This window comes from Arvicola amphibius, chromosome 1 (assembly GCF_903992535.2).
Source record: "Arvicola amphibius chromosome 1, mArvAmp1.2, whole genome shotgun sequence".
Lineage (NCBI taxonomy): Eukaryota > Metazoa > Chordata > Mammalia > Rodentia > Cricetidae > Arvicola > Arvicola amphibius.
In genome coordinates, this window is record NC_052047.1 from 150768892 (window position 1) to 150786537 (window position 17646).

General features: G+C 55.7%; 1 protein-coding gene across 1 annotated transcript; it reads right to left on the reverse strand.

Moving 5' to 3' along the window:
- Positions 1-1249: 1249 nt before the first annotated feature.
- Plcb3 (phospholipase C beta 3) lies at positions 1250-16372 on the reverse strand. Its single transcript, XM_038345443.1, has 31 exons — positions 16120-16372; positions 13602-13679; positions 13382-13450; positions 13154-13294; positions 12821-12900; positions 12686-12739; positions 12516-12591; positions 12300-12400; positions 11429-11595; positions 11200-11346; positions 10041-10281; positions 9802-9886; positions 9537-9723; positions 8964-9169; positions 7959-8055; positions 7797-7881; positions 7441-7565; positions 6493-6647; positions 6240-6401; positions 5587-5686; positions 5400-5504; positions 5143-5234; positions 3616-3769; positions 3494-3529; positions 3171-3363; positions 2706-2832; positions 2534-2610; positions 2353-2442; positions 2211-2268; positions 1879-1965; positions 1250-1797 (listed from the first exon to the last, which is right to left on the reverse strand). Exons 1-31 carry the CDS (start codon positions 16216-16218, stop codon positions 1594-1596), a joined length of 3678 nt encoding a protein of 1225 aa, XP_038201371.1. The 5' UTR covers positions 16219-16372; the 3' UTR covers positions 1250-1593.
- Between the last annotated feature and the right edge of the window lie 1274 nt (positions 16373-17646).

Genomic DNA, 17646 nt, shown 5'->3' on the forward strand with positions numbered 1-17646 from the left:
GGAACGTGGGATGGGGCGGCGACCACAGCAGGGCCTTAAGGAGTAGGTCAAAAGGTGAGGCTGTGTCTGGGACTGCCACTCTCAGCAGAGGGACATATCAGGATGTTGGGAGTTAGCTTGTTTTTGAGGACCCCAACCCAATCAGTGCTTGGGAAAATGGAGGTCAGCCTGCCAGCAATACAAGACATGAAATACAGAGAAGTGACAGATCTGGGAACAGGATACGGTCTGACAGTTGAAGAAGGTGGCTTTGGCAATGGTAGGAATCTCATCTCAGAGAGCAAAGGCCTTAGCCCTGGGAAGCCCAGCCCTGGCCACCCAATTTCTCTGGCCTTCCTACCCAGATCTGTTTGCCTAGGGCTGCAGCAAAAACAAGGCAAAGAAAACACTTCATTGGCAGGAGATAAGCCCCGATAAGAGGCTGCCTTCCTCTGGAGGGAGCAGCCAGTCCCCAACGCCAGGAAGCTGGGAGAGGCCTTGAAGAAGTGCCAGCCTGCCTCTACTGCAGGGCCTATCCCATTCTCTTGCCACAGGGTCTCTGGTACTCCTGGCTGGTCCCAGGCTCAGAGCAGGTTCTCCAGGCTGGTGAAGACCATCTAGCACAGAGCTAGCATGCAGGTTATCCTGCCTCCTGGCAGGTCTCCACTTAGCTACGGCCCAGTACACACAGCTTCCATTCAGGACCTGTTTCCATATCTGTAAAACAGGCAAAAACATCTCCCTCACAGGAGTGAGGGGGCCATGGGATATCCAGAGTATCATAGCCCCCGCCATCAACAACCCTTAAGACTACTGCCAGCTTCCTTCATCCTAAGAGCCATGGACCCCTTCCCAATCTGACAACTCAGCTCCAACCAGCCACCTCATCCCTGTGTGGTGCCCTCAGTAGCCCTGGCAGGAGATGCTGGGTGTTTGGGGCATATCAGGCAACAGGAAGGGAGGCAGGGAAGGCTTCCTGACGCAGGGTCCGAGCCTGAGCGAAGAGATGGAGAAGCTGAGGGAGAAGAGAGTGATAGGGAACCGAGGTGCTCAGGGCAGAGGCAGGAAGCTCAGCCACCTCTGGCAGGGAATGAGGACACCACAGATCTTGGGCAAGGCCACCAAGTTAAAACCTAGAAATTTTTGCTAGGAGTCTGACCACAATGGCACAACCCCGTTTTATAAACGAGGAAACTGAGGCCCCAGAGGAAATGGCAGTAATCGAGCTAGAACCTAGAACGCTTTCATCCAAACCACACTGTACACAGGGTCCCTCAAGTCCACTTTTATTCACGTAAAAAAAAATCCCAAATATAAAGGGTTGGCCTCTACTTCCCAGAGCTCCACCTACTGCTCCCTGGAAGTGGGGGAACACCCATCTTTGTGAGTGCGATGGCATACTAGTCCCAACCTTTTCCTAGGCCTGAGGTTAGAGAGGGAGGCTGAGGACTAAAGAGGCCCCAAGAAAATGGAGTTAGTGTGAGGCATTTGCATCAGATTTTAAAAAAATAAAATTTCTAAAGATAAAAGGTTAAAAAAAAAAAAAGCATTAGTGTCTTCTACCCACTGCCCAGTGCCCACCCCAGTCCTGTGGCCACCTCTTGTTCAGCCAGTTTAGAGCTGGGTGTTCTCCTCCTGGCTCTCCGAGTCAGCGCCGGACAGGTGCCCGCCACTCGCAGGTGCATGACCATTGCTGGCACAAGCCACCTGGGGGCCGTCCCCTAGCCCCTCTGATGTCTCGCCTAGCAGGCATCGACGGGTCTCCTGGGGCAACCTCTCCCGCTGCTCCCGACACTCCTGGGTCAGCTGGGCCAGCAGCTGCAAGAGGATGAGTGTCCAGAGGGGTCAGGCTGCCCAGCTCCTGTGCTACCTGCCTGTCTGCCTCCTCCCTGGCCTCACCTTGGGCTCCTCTTCCACTAGCAGCTGGAGGACTTGCTGCTGCCCCGCCAGGAGGCGCTCATGGCGCTGCTTCTGGGCCTCTTCCAGCTGCAAGCGAGGGCAAGAGTTCAGCTGCAGGAGGGCCAAGACCGGGGAGCACTGAAATCAGGGAGCAGGGTATCGGGGCTCCCAAGGACACTAAAGGTGTTAGATACGATGCAGGCACCAGAGGTTGTTGGTACAGACCCTGGAGGAAAGGCATTAGGAGCCTTTTGGAGAGCAATGTGGCACCAAGCCAGGCATGGAAGAGCGGAGTTTTTGATGAGTGAAGGTGAGAGATGGGGCTCACTCACCCGTCTGATAGAGTTGACTGACTCAGTGATATGCCGCCGATTAATCTCTGTCAGTTCCCTGCAGAGGGGAAAGGGATGGCTCCGTGCCCAGGCATCTCCCTTCTTCCCCTCACTCAATGGCTTCCAGCCCCAACACACTTACACCTCCTTCTTATGCTTCTCCCTTGTCTTGGCCTCTGAGATACTGTTGTTGCGCTTTCTGTCCAGGATCTTCTGAAGCTCCTTCTTCTCCCTGGAGCAGCAAGAAGGGACAGGAGGGGGTCAGAGGCAGGACTCCTGGCACCAGAGTCCCACCGCACGCACACAGGACCTTCTGTCTTTACCTTTCATTCAGCTCCTTCAGTCTCTTGAACTGGGTTGTGTGTGCATCCAGGACAACCTCCCTGAGCCGCTGCTGAGCCTGGGGACACAGGCAGCCAGCCAGCAGGTAACACAGGGCTGACAGGTTTACCCAGGAAGCTGGTTCTCCTTGCCTACACCACAGGCCCCTCTCACCTGTCTGAGGTGCTCCAGCCTTCGTTCGGTTTCTGCATCTGCCTGGGCCTCCCTCAGCTCCAGCAGGATCTGTACCTGTCTGTTCTGGAACTCTCGATACTCCTTAATGTCTTCAGGATTGCTGACTCTGTAGGGAGAACATTTCAATAATGCCATGTCCCTGGCATAGGACAGTTAGAGCAGGGTTCGTGCCAGCAGGCAGTGGCAGGCACCAGCCAGGTGAGGTCTGTTATGCAAATCAAGAGGACCAGCAGGGGCCAGCGCTATACCGTTAGCTTTACACAGGTGACGGTGGTTCCTGCTTCTTGGCAGGGGACTTCAGATGAGATGTTTTTCTCAGGGAAGAGTGAGGACCAGTATGGGAATCTATCTCCACCTTCCCATCATCCAAGCATGCCCACCCAGCATGGAGAACCACATGCACACCTCCCTCCACAAGGTGGTACCAGGCTTCAGGGCACTCACGGGGCACCGGGGGAGGGCCGGCATCTGCCCTCAGATCTGGCCTGTGCCAAGGCATCCAGAAGGCGACGGGTGAGGGCCACAGTCTTGCGCTGGTGCTTTTTATGCAGCTCCCTCAGGTCTCGGTCCTGTCGGCTCTGGAGCTTCACCATAGCCTTGTGGTTTCGGAGCTCCTCTAGGGGGGTAGGGGTCACCTCTAAAGGGGAGAGGTGTAGGTAGCAAGCAAAGGAGGCAGGGTAGCAGGTGAGGTGGTTTGGGCATGACCGAGATGGGTGGGGTAGATGCCCTCCAGGTGGCCCCACCCCAGATCAGGCTGTGTCCCTTACCAGAGAGAATGCTGGCAATCAAATCATCTCGCTGCCCTGGAGAGCAGAGGCTATGGTGAGAAGCTGAGAGCCAGCAGCAGATGGCTCCCCTTGGCCCACTCCGAGGACAAGCTTCCCCTTACCTGGGCTACTGAGGGAGGTGCTAGTGGGGGAGGTAGTAGGACCTGGAGGCCAGCGAGGTGAGGCATCCAGTGGGTTAGGTGTGGGGTTGGGCAAGAACTGTGACCCTGGCTGTTGAGACTGCGTCTCCTGATATGTGTCTGTACTGGCCTGAGCCTGCAAGAGAGAAAACTCTTTCCAAAAATGTTTTCTCTATCTCTGGGTCCTTCCACCTCTGGATGCCCTATACCCCTACCAACTCCCTCTGCCTGCACAATAAAAAGATAAACAATAGGCAGACCCTTGTCCACGCCAGCCAGGAAGGCTGTGTGTTACCAGATCATTGCATGTCCTCAACAACTCCCAGATGATTCTGGAAAAGCCTGGCCTGTCCCCAAGAGTCCTCCGCTGTGTCCCTCCCACCCTTGCCTGGTGGTCCGTCCTCCCCCTGGATGCTCAGCTCCCAATTTAATCATCGGAGGAAGCAACGGCAGAGCGGGCACCAGTCTCTTCAACTAATAGCTCCTCACAGCCCTAATTGCAGTCATCTCTTTCCTGGCCGCCACAGGCCCCATGGGGATCGGGTCAGGACATGTGGCTGAACCTCTGTTCCTGGCGCTGAAGCCACTACCTCCTCATGGCTTCCCTGACTTCCAATGCCCCTGTGTATGTATACCCAAATTTTTGATTCCTTGTAGAGCTTGAGAAATTCGAGTCTAGACACAACCCAAATCAGTGCAAATGGGTACATCCTCTTCCAAGAGCCCACAGCTGAGCTGAGGGTATAGCTCAGTGGGAGAGCTTTTGCCTGGCCTGCTTAAAACCCTGGGCTCCATCCCTATCCAGCACTGGAGGGAAGGAGGGAAGGGACTGGAAAACTGACTGACTCAGCTTGCCATAAAAACATGAGGACCTGCGGTCAGACCTCCTCATGTCTATAACCTCAGGGCCAGGGTGGACAGAGACAAGCAGATCCCTGAAGTTTCCTGGCCAGCTGGTCTAGCTCAATGAGAGACCCTATCTGAGAAAATAAGGTGGAATGTGACTCTGGAAAACCACGTGCACATATATGTGAACACGTGCAAACATGTTTACACACAAAAGCAAAAACCCACAGCCCTCACGCCTACTGCAAATCATCCAAAGCTCCTGAGAGTGCAACATGGCAGAAAGGTCAAGCTGGAAGCCCAGCCAGGCTGCACAGAGCTGAGCCACTTCCCATAGCATCTCTGAGGGACATGGCAACGAGCCAAGGATGGGACTGACCTCACACTAGGCCTGGCAGCATGTTGGCACTTAGCAGCCACTTGACATCATTTCAAGGTTTGAGTAAGATAAAAGAACCCAGAAAGGGGAGCAGGTTTTGCAGGCCTGAGCTGGGCCGGCGAGACAGGAAGCTAGGGTCCGCAGTAAGACACTTAACAGTTCAGTTTGGGGAGAGGCATCAGATGGCAGAGCTGGGAGGTGGGGGTACCTGTGGGAGGGCTATCCACTGGTCCCCAGCATCAAGGTAGGCCTAGCCCTGCCTCCCGCCATTGCTGCCCACTCACCTCACTCTCCCCAATGAGAGCAGCCAGCTGCTTGGCCCGCTGGTCCATTAGGCTGACATGCTTGATGGGGTTAATCAGGGCCTCTGCATAGTCTAGAGGAAGCAGAAGGCCCAGTCTTCAGACCAAACCCAGGTCACACTCTTCCTGCCAGCACAGGGCTCCAAGTGTGGGAAGCCTGGCCCCATGTGAACTGAGGCACCATGCCCATGCCCAGCTCCCACCTCTGGTCCCTGCCCTGGTCTACTGCCCCAGCTCACCCTGGTGGTCATCTGGGATGTAGTCAGAAGCTTCAGTGTAGATAAGCAGGGCAGGCAGACACAGTGGCTGGTTAGCCTCATTTCGCAGACAGACATAGTGGTATCCTGGACGGACAGGAGGGTAAGATCATCTATCCTGGCCAAATCCCCAAGTCAACTCAGTGCTACCCAAAGCCCATGGACTCACCTGAGCGGATGGCAGAGACAGGCAGGATGCGGTGTCCAACAAATCTGCCACCCTCCTCAAAAGCTGCAATGCGAAGTGAGGCCAGCGTGGGCAGCACAACCTGCGGGGTCCAGACTGTTGAGCTATGGGGCAGAGCCAGGACCACTACGCCATAGCCACAGAAACCCAGCTCACAGGCTGTCAGAAGCCCTCAGGGCCATCCACAGGACAAGATAGGTCAGGTCGCATTGTGGCCTGCTTAGCAACTATACTGAGCCATGTGTATAAATTCGGGATGCACTTCAACCCAGTCAGAAGTAGAGGTCATATTCCCATGGGACCGTAGGAGAGGGTGCAAGCTTGGAGCTGTGGTCTCTGGCAAGTGCTTCCTGCCTTGGAAATGAGTAAGGCAGGCAGTGTCTGTCCCTCATGTGGGAAGGAACAGGAACAACACAAGATAGAACAATGTTGTCATCATCCCTACCCTGCAGCCCTCCCTCTCCTTATTCCTCCTGTCACCCAGGAGAGGCCAGGGACCCCAAGCCTGACCATGGGACAAGCAGGGCCTGGAGGGTCACTTGCCCTTTCCACTTTCTGATCAGGGGCCTGGCCCCTGCTCTAAGACTGATTACAGCCAAGTCAGGTTAGGATGACCTGCCACAGAGCGGGCTTACCTTGGGGAAGTCAAAGGGCTCTTCATCCCACACAGGGTTGAATGAGTTCCCCTGGGATGTCCTTGTGCGATATTTGCGCCTTGTGTCAACTGGGAGACCAAACATGTCCACTTCGACGTAGATGCCCACCTTCCTGTCAGACAGGAACTGCCCCGAAATCACCTGCAGTGGGAGAGCCCAGGAAGGTAAGTAAAGCAGCTACTGCGTGTCTTACCCTCAGAACACCCTAAGCCCAATCCCTCTCAGGACCTACCTTGACCCGCAAGGCGTTGGCCACTATGCCATCTACAATGACCTCAGTGAAGGGGTCAAAGGACTTATCTGGCCGCCGCATGAACTCAGGCTTGAGTAAGTACCCACTGCGCCCATTGTATTCGAAGACGCCTGCGTTGAGCTGCATTGGCATGTCTGTAAGCAACACAGGCTGGGTAAGTTAAGTGGCCTAGTGGGGTTCAGTCAGAGTTCGAGGTCCAAGACCAGAGCTAGGATTAAATGGATGCCAGGGTACAGATGCAAGAACAAATAGACAGGTGGGGGTCCAGTCAGCAAGGTCAGGGCTCCAGAGAAAGTCTGGGTTCAATTTTGGGATCTAGGATTAGGTAAACTCAGGAGTCAGTAAGATGGGTCAGGTCAAGGAGGGTGTTCTGCTTAGTTTAAGTCAATTTGATCCCAACTACAATCATTTTGGTAGAGGGAACATTGAGAAAATCGCCCCCCATCAGACTGGCCTACAGGCAAGCCTGTGGTGCATTTTCTTGATTAATTGATGTGGGAAGGCTCAGCCCACTGTGGGCAGTGTCATCCCTGGCTGGTGGTCCTGGGTGCTGTAAGAAAGCAGGCTGAATGAGTGAAGAAAAGCAGGCCAGGAAGCAGGGCTCCTCACGGCCTCTGCTGCAGTTCCTGGCCTGGCTTCCCTCGATGATGGGCATGCAAGCTGTGAGATGGAATAAACCCCTTCACTCCCAAGTTGCTTTTGATCACATTGTTTTATCCCAGCAATAAAACCCTAAGACAGGGCCAGGCAGTGGTGGTGCAGGACTTTAACCCCAGCAGAGGCAAGTGGATCTCAGTGAGCTCAAGGCCAGCCTGGTCTACAAAGTTCCAGGACAGCTAGGACTGTTATACATAGAAACCTTATCTCGAAAAAAACAAAACAAAACAAAACAACAACAACAAACTAAGACTGAGGGCCATAGCTCACCCAAGGTCTGGAAGTTGAGAGCCACAAGCTGGCAACCCACATTCCAGAAGAGCTGGGGCATGTAGTTGGAGGAGTCCACACGGGTGCCCTTGGGGTAGATGCGGCTAAGCTGCTGTTTGTTGTATCTGAGGTTGGTGGTCAGGGCCATAGGGAAGAGTGACCAAGCTCTGCCAGCCTCTACTTCACGTCCCATCTCCATGCTCCCAGAAGCCCACTCCTAGCAAAGCTGCCCATATCATCCCTGAGCCTCCACACCTCAACCCACTGATGTTCCCGTGCAGATGGGGGCAAATCCCTGGGGCATCTGCAAGTCCCTGCCAGGCCACAACCCCAGCCTCAGTGCTTGGGAAGGATACTCCACGAACTCCATGGGACTCTTGGTCAGCTGCTCCATGGCCTTGGTCTCCACAAAGGATGACATCTCGAAGCACTTGTTCCTTTCTGTGGGTGGGGGAGGGAAAGTATAAAGCCTGGCAGGGCCTGGCAGGGCCAGCTCTCAGTCTCCCACCCCCACTTACTTCGAGCAGCCTCAAAAGACTTGAACTTCACGGGCTCAATGTAGTTGACGAGTGTAGACATCTCCTCAGTGGCATTGACTTCACTGCTGGCTGTGCCCTGTGGCCCCAAAACCCGAGGTCAGTGGCACCTAAAAAGGTGGCTGGCCCTTTCCCACACCTGCAGCCATACTGCCCAGCTGCTTCCTGCAAGACTCCTTGATATCACCTTGATGGAAGACTCTCATTGCCCTGCAAACACACACCCTCCCTAATTTGGAGGTCCCTCTCAATCCACCCTCTCACAATAGCCACAGTGACCTTTCTGTTATCTCTATTCCCCAGTATTGCTCTTGATATTCCTTCCTTTTGTACCTGTTTCTCCTGCCACAGGGCCTTAGCACACGCTAGTCCAACATCTTTAGGTCTGTGTGCCCCACCCTCCCTGCCAGACTCTGCAATTCTGTGCAGTGTGGGTACTGCTGCCACAGTGCACACACACTGATCAGAGGACAACTTTTAGGAGTTAGTCCCCTCCTTCTGCCTTGGTTCTGAGTATCAAATTCAGGCCACTAGGCTTGTATGGTAAGGACTGTTACTTTGCCACTCCTGTACCCTAACTTTTTTTAAAACTTATTTTTATTTATTTATTTTGAGACAGGGTCTCTCTATGTTGCAATTACTAGCCCAGAGCTCACTGTGCAGACAGACCAGGCTGAGCTCGGACACAGAGATCTGCTTCCCTCTGCCGTTGAGACTAAAGGCATGTGCCACCACATCTAGCTCGTTCTTATATTATTACATTTTATTTATTTATTGCGTGTGAGGAGGACAAGCATGTGGAAGCAGATGCTTTAACAAGGGAAGCCATCTCCTTGGTCTGTACCCTAACTCTTTTAGGATCATTTGCACACCTCCTTAAGCTGGGGACCTACAGAGATCAAGCTCTAGGAGAGCAGCTGACCAGGACGACGGCTGTCACCCAGTAGGTGCTCAGCAAACGTCCCTGTGCCCGCCTGTGGTCCTGACCTCATCCGTGGTGGGTTTCTTCGGATCCGTTGTTTCCTCTTCTTCTTCATCCTCTTCTTCATCCTCTCGGTCAGCAGGTATGAGAACATTAGGTCCCCGGCTGAGGCCCTCCTCGCCTAGAGACTTCTGGGGTTCCAGGCTGGTCTTCTCAAGTCCCACCTCCTCCCCATTGCTTAGGCCAGGGCAGCTATCTGAGCTAGGGGACCCTAGACAAGGACCAAGGGTCAAAGGTCAGAACCACAGGCTGAGGCTGAGGAAGCTTGCAGTTGTGCTCGGTGTACGTGGGGAGGGAAGGGTGCCATCTTAGAGAAGTACAGCTTGGGGAGAGGGGAAGGGTTAGAATCTGGATGGCATTAAAGCTGGTGGTTGTGTAGAGGGGTCACTGAGGTCAAAGGTCAGAATCCAGAGCTCTACCCTGGCCAGGCAGCAGCGACAGGTTGGAAGTCAGGGCTGAGAGGTCACCACTCAGCTGAGGTGGTAAGGAAGGAGGTCAGAGGTTGGGGTGATGGAGACATTGGGGTGAGAGGTTAAGTCAGTGCTAGGATCTGGGCTGGAGGTCAGGCCAGGCCATACCAAGCTGGGGTGAGGAAGGCTCTGTGGTGGCTGAGCTCTCGCTCAGGGCTGAGTTGCTCTGCTCCAGCGGCCTCTTGCGAACTGAGCTGTCGGGGACGCCTGTGCTGGGCCGATGTCGCTTCTTATTCTTCACCAGGATCCGTCCCATCAGGTCTTGTGGACTAGGCAGAGGGACGCCCGCAGAGAGCTGAACAGCGTGGACAGTCAGAACCCTTCAGTCACCTTTCACCCCCATACGCCCTGCCTTGGCTCCACGCCCCCATACCGGGTATTTATCCAGAGGGTCAATGAGCAGCGCATCCCCAAAGATAGAGCGGCAGTACTCAGCCATCTTGGCCTGCTGTTTTGCCCTGTGGGAACAAGGTCAGAGGTCAGAGATTCCCAGGAGAAGCGGAGGCAGTTGTTTCAGAGGTGAAGAAAGCATGAAGGGAGGCTGTGTGAGCATCCATCTGGAGAGCCTCCATCAGAGGTCTCTCTAGAGATGCCAGGGGCAGGCCCACTCACGAGTCCACATGGTTCTCGAAGGAGAGGATGACAGGGTAGGGTGAGGTCTTGAAGGCTGTCTCAGCAATGGCCTCAAGCACATCACGCAATGGCACCTCAGTGGTCATGGTAAAACCATGGGTAATGAAGGGCTCTTCCTCCGGTGGCCGTCCCTTCCATACATCCAGCTCCACACAGCGGCAGCCCCACAGCAACGCCTGGCGGTACATCTCCACTGACGATGTTCCAGCCAGCTGGCCCGCTGCAGGGAAGGCTATGTCACTATTCACTGGCCACCACGTTCCATGGGGAATCGACCCAGCCCAACTCCAGGGTGGTACGCTCTGGCCAGTCGGTTACTCCTCCACTCAGAGTGGAGCCAGTACCCTCTCCCTCAGCAGCCCTCAGAGAAGGGCAGACATTCTCACCCCCAGTCCCTGGCATTCTCCAGGTGGGAGCAGAGCAGGCATCCAGTAGCATTGTTAGGCCTAGCGGGTTCTCCCTTCGAGGCTCACATTCTCTCTCATCACACATTTCCAGCACTGCCTGACTCCCCAGATACCTTCCAGAGCTCCCTAGGACCTAACTGGTATCTACTGTCTATTCCTGCTCTCTGTCTCTGACTGCACCAGCCTTCCCGCTGCCTGCCTAGGGAACCACAGTCTCCACAGAACTTCTGAGAACCTGCCAGTTCCAGTGCTTTCTCTTCTTCAGACTCTCCAAGAACCTCTCTGCCATTCATATTGAGTCCAAAAGCATTCCAGACCAGGGTTGCTCCTGCTTCCCCTTCCCGGTCTTCTCTCACTACCCCCCATTCTGTGTACCTGCCCCTAAGTTCATGTTCCCCATACCCCCTGATTTCCTTTCTTGCTTCTCCTGGGGCTATGCAAGTGAGAGGCCAGTGCCCTGTTCCTGAGTCACACACACTCCCTCCCCCCCCTTTTTTTAAACCATCTATCTCCTACCCGGGCATCTGTTCCTGCACAATGCCAACAGACATGCCCTCAGTCCCTCCCCAGGGACACCTCAGGACAGCCACCCATAAGGTGATACTGACAGAGATATTGACTCTGGGGAAGGGTGCCTGTTCCACGGTCCTTCCCCAGCGCTGGCCCATGAGTAATCAAGTGACAAGCTCCCCCGCAAAGGAGAAGCGGTGCCTGCTCCCTCTCTCTCTTACCAGTGAGATAGGTATTGTGTGAGGAATTGATGAAGTACGCGCTCAGGGGCTGTGTCATGTCCATGCTCAGATCCAGGGCCTCCAGCGGCAGGATGCCATTCTCCTCCCCTCCTAGGTAGCGGCTGAAACCCTCCATAGACATCTGGTCTGGGGATGGGGTACCAACAGGTCAGCTGAGCTGAGCTTGCCCTGTCCCACCCACAAGGCCCAACTGCTGCCAGCCATTTACCTCGCTCCAGGAACTGCTGGTTAGGCTCATACTTCTCAATGAGCAACCGAGCCTGTGAGGGCCGCAGTGGCGGGTACAGCACTTCATTGAGTCTGGGGTCTCTTTGCTTCTGGTTGATAAAGTCCATGAGCTGCTCCAGAGTGAGGTACGGCTTGCCCTTGGCACCTCTGGAGGGGCCCAGAAGCTGGGTCAGGCTGTAGCCTCAGCTCCCACCTCGTGCTAAGCCCTCACCCTGGGAGACAGAAGTGGGAAGGCCTGCACCTAACTTCAGCAGCCACAGATTGGTGTTCTGGGCCTCAGTTTCCCTGTCCACTCCTGATCACTCAACGGTGTCAGGCAGAAGATAGACTGGCATCAGCATTCGCCAGGGCTCAACTCACCACTCTGAGGCTCTAGACCCCAGGACCAATCTTGACTCTGTCCTCCCACACTGTGTTGGCTCAGGCAGGTCCTACTACATATCTGAGCCCCTTGGTTCCCATCCTAAGTGGGATGATTAAGCCACCTGTGGCAAAGGAATGGCATCAAGCTCCAGAAACCACAGGAGCATCCTGTGGAGGTTCCCCCCTTTCCTGCGTTCTCTCTCTCTCTCTCTCTCTCTCTCTCTCTCTCTCTCTCTGACAGGGTTTCTCTGGGTAACAGCCCTGGCTGTCCTGAAACTCGCTCTATAGACCAGGCTGGCCTCAAACTCACAGAGCCCCACCTGCCTCTGCCTCCCTAGTACTAGGATTAAAGGTGTGCGCCACCGCTACCCAGCGGTCCCCCCTTTCTTACTCTGACCTGCCCACCCACACACTTTCACTAGAAAGAACACTGAGCAGAAGCCAGGGGCAGAGCCCAAGCCTGTGGCAGCCACTCCCAGCCCACTTACATCTCGAGCAGGATCTTGTCAATATCCGGTCGCAGACACAGCTTGTTCAAGAACCGCTCAAAGATTTCCAAGGAAAACTCATCAGGCCGGATGGACTCACTCTGAGGGTGAGGAGTGTGGGGTGAGAACCTAGGGCAGCAAGTTTCAGAAAGTGGGCACCCACCGTGACACCCACCCTACCCCACCCTCCCTGGCCCCAGCCCCAGCCCCACACACCCGGTTGAAGTTGAGGCCACAGGACTCCAGCGCAGTCTCCACCCGCTTCTTGTCTGCTGAGAACATCTTCAGAATGCTGATGCAGGCGGGAGGGGTCAGGGTCAGTTGGGGGGCAAAGATCACCAAGGTCAGGGCAGGAGAGAAGATGCTGAGGGGAAAGGGGTGCTCACTTCTTGACTGGAATCCGTCCATCCTGGTTCACCTGCAGCTTCAGCTTTGTGTATCTGAGGAGGCAAGTATGAAGGTCAGACCCTGGGACTGGTCAGCTGAACCCCCAGTGCTCCCCAAGGTGACCCAGGGCTCACGCTTTCCGCAGGAAGGTGTTCCGGGAGGCATTCTGAGCCAATATGTTCATAGCCAGTTTGAACAACTCCTCCGACCAGACCTGGAAGTTAGCACACAGGAGAGGAGGTGTAGGGGACGGAGAGGCTGGCACACTCATAGCCTACATCCGGAACAGGGTCTGGTACATAGGACAAGAGGACAAAACTGGGAGTGGTGGCTGTAAACCACCTGTAATCCCAGCACTTGAGAAACTTAGGCAGGAGGATTGCCTTGAGTCTGAGGCCAGCCTGGGCTACGCCATGTTTCCCAGTGAAGCATCTGCTTTCCTCTATTGTCTCCTGACCCCAGCCCACCTTGACTGTGTCATCCTGCACGGCCATGAAGTTCAAGAACGTGGTGTTTACTGGGTCTGGCCCAGCCACCACTGTCATCAGCTTCTCTTCGAGCCGGGCGTCAGGGCCCCCAAAGCCCAGTACTTCTCGAATCTTGGGATCCTGTGTAGTGAAAACCAAGGGTGAGGAGAAGGGGTGTGCTGTCCCCTGACAACCTTGGTCCCATCAGTACAAGGCCTCATCCCTCACCTTGGGTAGGCGGGCATAACGACCTGTCCGTGTGTCCCTAATGGAGCTGATGTCCAGCGTGTCCACCTCCTATGGAGACCAGATCAAGGTTTGTGTCTGAGAACTATGAGGGGTCCTTAATCTCCCCACCCAAGCTGAGGAATGCCCAACTCCTGGCTAGGTCACCCCCAGGACAAAAGAACTAGACAGGGTCTCCCTTAGGGGCCCTGTGAACCCTCACCATATTGGGTCCCGTCCAGTACAAGAAGAAACCATTGGGATCCACACGCAGGGTCACCAGGTTCCGACTGGAAGCCTCCTGAGGGCAGCACAGAGAGTCAGGGAGTGAGACTTGGTCCTGGACCTACCCAAGCTGGTTTCCACCACTGAGTCAAGAGGAAGCTGTAGCAGCCTACAGGTGCTCCCGGACATGAAGGCAAGTCCTCAGCAGTTCAGGTTTGGTACCCAACACCCCTCCGAGCTTCACCTTCATGCTGAGTTCTATACCAGAGGCTACTAGCTACTCAGGCCCCATCACCCACCGTCCACCACACCCTTCCCTGTGCTTTCTTTTCTTCTCTACCCATGAAACTCGTGTGGGGGCCTCCAGGAGAGCCCATCCCAGCCTCGGTTTCCCCTGAAGGCCTGAGAGGACAGGGAGGCTAGACTCCCCTGCTCCATAGCCCCCTTACTGAAGCACACGGCTACTGAATGAAAGCAGGATGCTGGGAGCCTAGACCTAAGGCTCCTCAGTATCCCTTGAGGCCTAACAAAAACTGGGTACCCTAAAATCTGCCTCAAAGCCCACCACCCACCTCACTGTACCTCCTAGGATCCTCGTAGCCTTCAGGCTCACCCCAAGTGACAGAAGAGCCCCCATGCCCTCCAGGAAAATGAGGCAGGAGTCTCCCCTTCTCCCTGACAGCTCTAAGATGACTGACAGGAGGGCAGGATAGCAGGAATATGCCTATCTTCTAAAAAGGACCCAGCCACTGATGCCCAGGGTTACCCCATATGCTCAGAACCAGCAAAGGCTATGTACTCCAGCCAGCAGAACAAATTCCCCTTGAGCCAAAAGAGGATCCCCCTCCCCAAACTGGCGCCCTAAACAATCCAGCCACCAACAGTGCACACTCCCAGTCCCATGGTCCCAACTGTGAACCACGTCCAGTTTTACACCCTGAATTTCAACAACCCCCTTTCAGGCTCTCCAAAACCCTGTAAGGTATGTCCTGCCACCACCTTCATCTTACACAGGAAGGAACGGAGAAGGTAGGATTTGCAGGGTTACATTTCCAAAGTCCTGGGACCTGGGAAACAGAGCCAAGACTACTGCACGGCCCCTGGCTCCTGGTTTCAGCAACGACCTCACAGCCAGCAGGGACATCAGTCAGAAGACTGGGAATTGCAGAGCCCCACCCATGCAGTCTTGGTTTACAGAAGGATAGCAGTTGATCCAGGGACGCAGGTCCCTAAACCTTCTGGCTGTATGGTCCTTCAGTTCTAATTGGAGGACACTGGGTCACAACCCTTCCAGGAGATTCCCAACCTTGCCCTGGGCCTGACTATACAGCCCCCAGTAGAAAGGAAAGATTTGTGGGTACTATCCCTCGAACCCCCATGGGACTTACCCTAGGGGCCTAACTTCCAAAGGCCATCCAGGCCCCTGGCTCTTCAGTCCTGAACTGTGTTTATCACCCCCACCCCACCCCGGGCCCTCTCCCTGTTTCCACTTCCTTATTTGGGTTTATCACACGACAAGGAAAAGGAGAAACTTTTCCTTTTAGGCTGGCTTGGGGGAAGGGGGTCTCCTGGGGCCGCCGCAGTGCCAAGGCACCCCTGGCCCAGCACACCTGCAGCTAAGGCCACGCCCCCAGCCCCTCCCCTTAGTTCCCACTCCTGCCCCACCCAGCCGGAAAGAAACCTAGCGTCTTCCAGGCCTATGGCCCAACTGGGAAGGAACAGTAAGGAAGCTCAGGCCGCTGGGTTGAGGCTCTAGGGAGCAAGGGGCCCAGGGTGCAGGGAAGGGAACGGTACAAAAACGTGGATGAGACGTGGGATCCGGATAAGAAGCCGCAGGTGGGCTTCGGGTAAGTACCAGGGGGAAAAGCAGTAAAAAGTGGGGGCCAGGATTTATTGGGGTTCAAAGTTCTTAAGTTAAGGAGTGGAGAGCAAAGGTCCCAGAGTTGGAGGAACTTGGAGACGGACTAAGTCTTTCAAGTAAGGGGTAACATAGTGCTCCCACCTTTACAGAAAGCTCGCTGGAATCCTGAAGCAGGGTAAGGGGGTACCAACCAGGAAAGGGTGAAAAGTGATCAGCAGAAGAGAATTGCTCAGACGAGGCCCTGGGAAGAGTGGGGTCCCCTGTGACATCTCACCCAGGACAAGGATGCCCTACGTCCCGTGGGAGTCCAGTGCCAGGCGCAGGGGTCTAGGGACCAGACCAGTATCGGAGAACCAGAATTCGTCTGGCAAGGGTGGGAAAGAGAGTGCGAAGAGGGACAGGATCTAATGGGGTTCAAAGTCTCCACGCCAAGGAGTGGAGAGCCTAACTGACCACAGCTGAAGGACTGGGTTGCGGGAAGAGGGGGGACAAAGTCTTCAATTACTAGCACGACAGGGGATTCAAGTTTCCGGAGTACAAGGCTGGACTGGGGGGTTGCCGTGGTCAGGCAACGCTGAAGTAGGGGTCCCTGGCATCTAGGCGAATGTGAATGGAGTCCTCCGATTTGGGCAGAGCAGGGGACAGGCGCTCTTACCTCGTCCCATTTGATGAACTTACTCCCGCGCCGCAGGGTCTCCACCACGGTGGGCGGCTCCAGCTGCAGCGCGTGGACGCCGGGCCTGGCGCCCGCCATGGCCAAGCTAGGGGCAGCTCGAGGACACACGGAGCCCCGACGGGAACCGACGGTGCCGTTGGTCTTTCCACACGCTCCCGCGCGGCCCGCTCCGGCCCCGCGGCGTCAGCGCCCGCCCGCCAGCCAGCCAGCCAGCCAGTCTGTCCCGGACGGACCGGAGACTCGGCGCCCGGCCCCGCCCCCTCCCAGCTCCGCCCCGTCGGGCGGTGCCGCCCCCTCCCACCGCGTCGGGCCCGCCCGGTCCGCGGCGGCGCCCCCTGGTGGTCGGGGCGGCGACTGCACCCAGAGGGAGAGTGGAGCAGATTTGGGGGTCTTTGTTGGCCAGCTCAGTAGGACTTTATTTTTCCGGGGTCTTAGATAAAAGAAGAGTGCCTGGGGCTACGGAGCTATTGAGGGTGCACCTGGAAGGATGAGTGTTAGAGCTGCCTAAGATGGGCCAAGGTCAGTTCTTTGAGGGCTCCAAGTGGAAAAGGTGGAGATAATAGGGCTGGGGGGCGCAGATTATACCCCATCCCGTTCCTGCCGCACTTAACTGAGCTCAGGAAACATCACTCCATCTCTCTCTATCCCATCCCACCCGCGTGCCCTCACTTCGCCTCACCCACTCCTGCTGCAGTACAGTCCCCCCCCTCCCAGGGAGCACTTAGCTGGCTAATGGGCCTCCCGCCAGCAGGCGCCCCTCCCCCGTCCCTAGCCTTGGAGGCCCAGAGCCTGCCACCTCCTTTGAGGACCCAAGCATCCTGGCTTTCCAGAGAAAACCTTGGCGCAGTTCTTGCCCTGCTGACCCTGTATGGGAACTAGTCTCTATGAGCCTCTTAGCTGAAAACTGCATAGTGAAGGATGGTTGTTTGCCCAGAGGGGGCAGAAGCCTCATGGGTGTCCCCAAAGGAGGGGTTGTGCAGTGCCTGGCCCACAGCAGGTGCCCTGAAATCTGTGTTCCAGCAACCGGGAGGAACGGAAGGGGCAGGCTCATGGGCACCGGCAGGAGTGGGGGCTGCAGCCCCTCCCGCAGGGCTTGGCTGGGGGGGCTCCTGCCTGAGGGCCCCTGTGGGAGCCCCCCCAATACAAAGGAGGCAGCAGCAGCAGGTTTAAAGTAGAACTCATCCAGAGGGGCCAGCCAAGTCACCTAGAAACCCAGAAAGAGTTGGAGCTGGCTCTGGGGGGAGGAGGGTCAGCCAAGGAGGAGCTTCCCTACCGGCTCCTTTGCCCCAGGCTCTCAGGCCTCAGGAGGAGCCCTGCCTAGCACTGGCTGTTCTCCAAATCCCCACCATAATGGCGGCAAACTTAATGAGTCTAGTTGACTCTGACTGCAGCCTTGTGCAGTGGTGTGATTATTATCTCCACTTGAGGCCTAGAGAGGGGAAGGGACTTGCCCAAGGTCACACAGCTTCCTGAGAGGATTCAACCCTCATTCTGACTTCCTGCCTC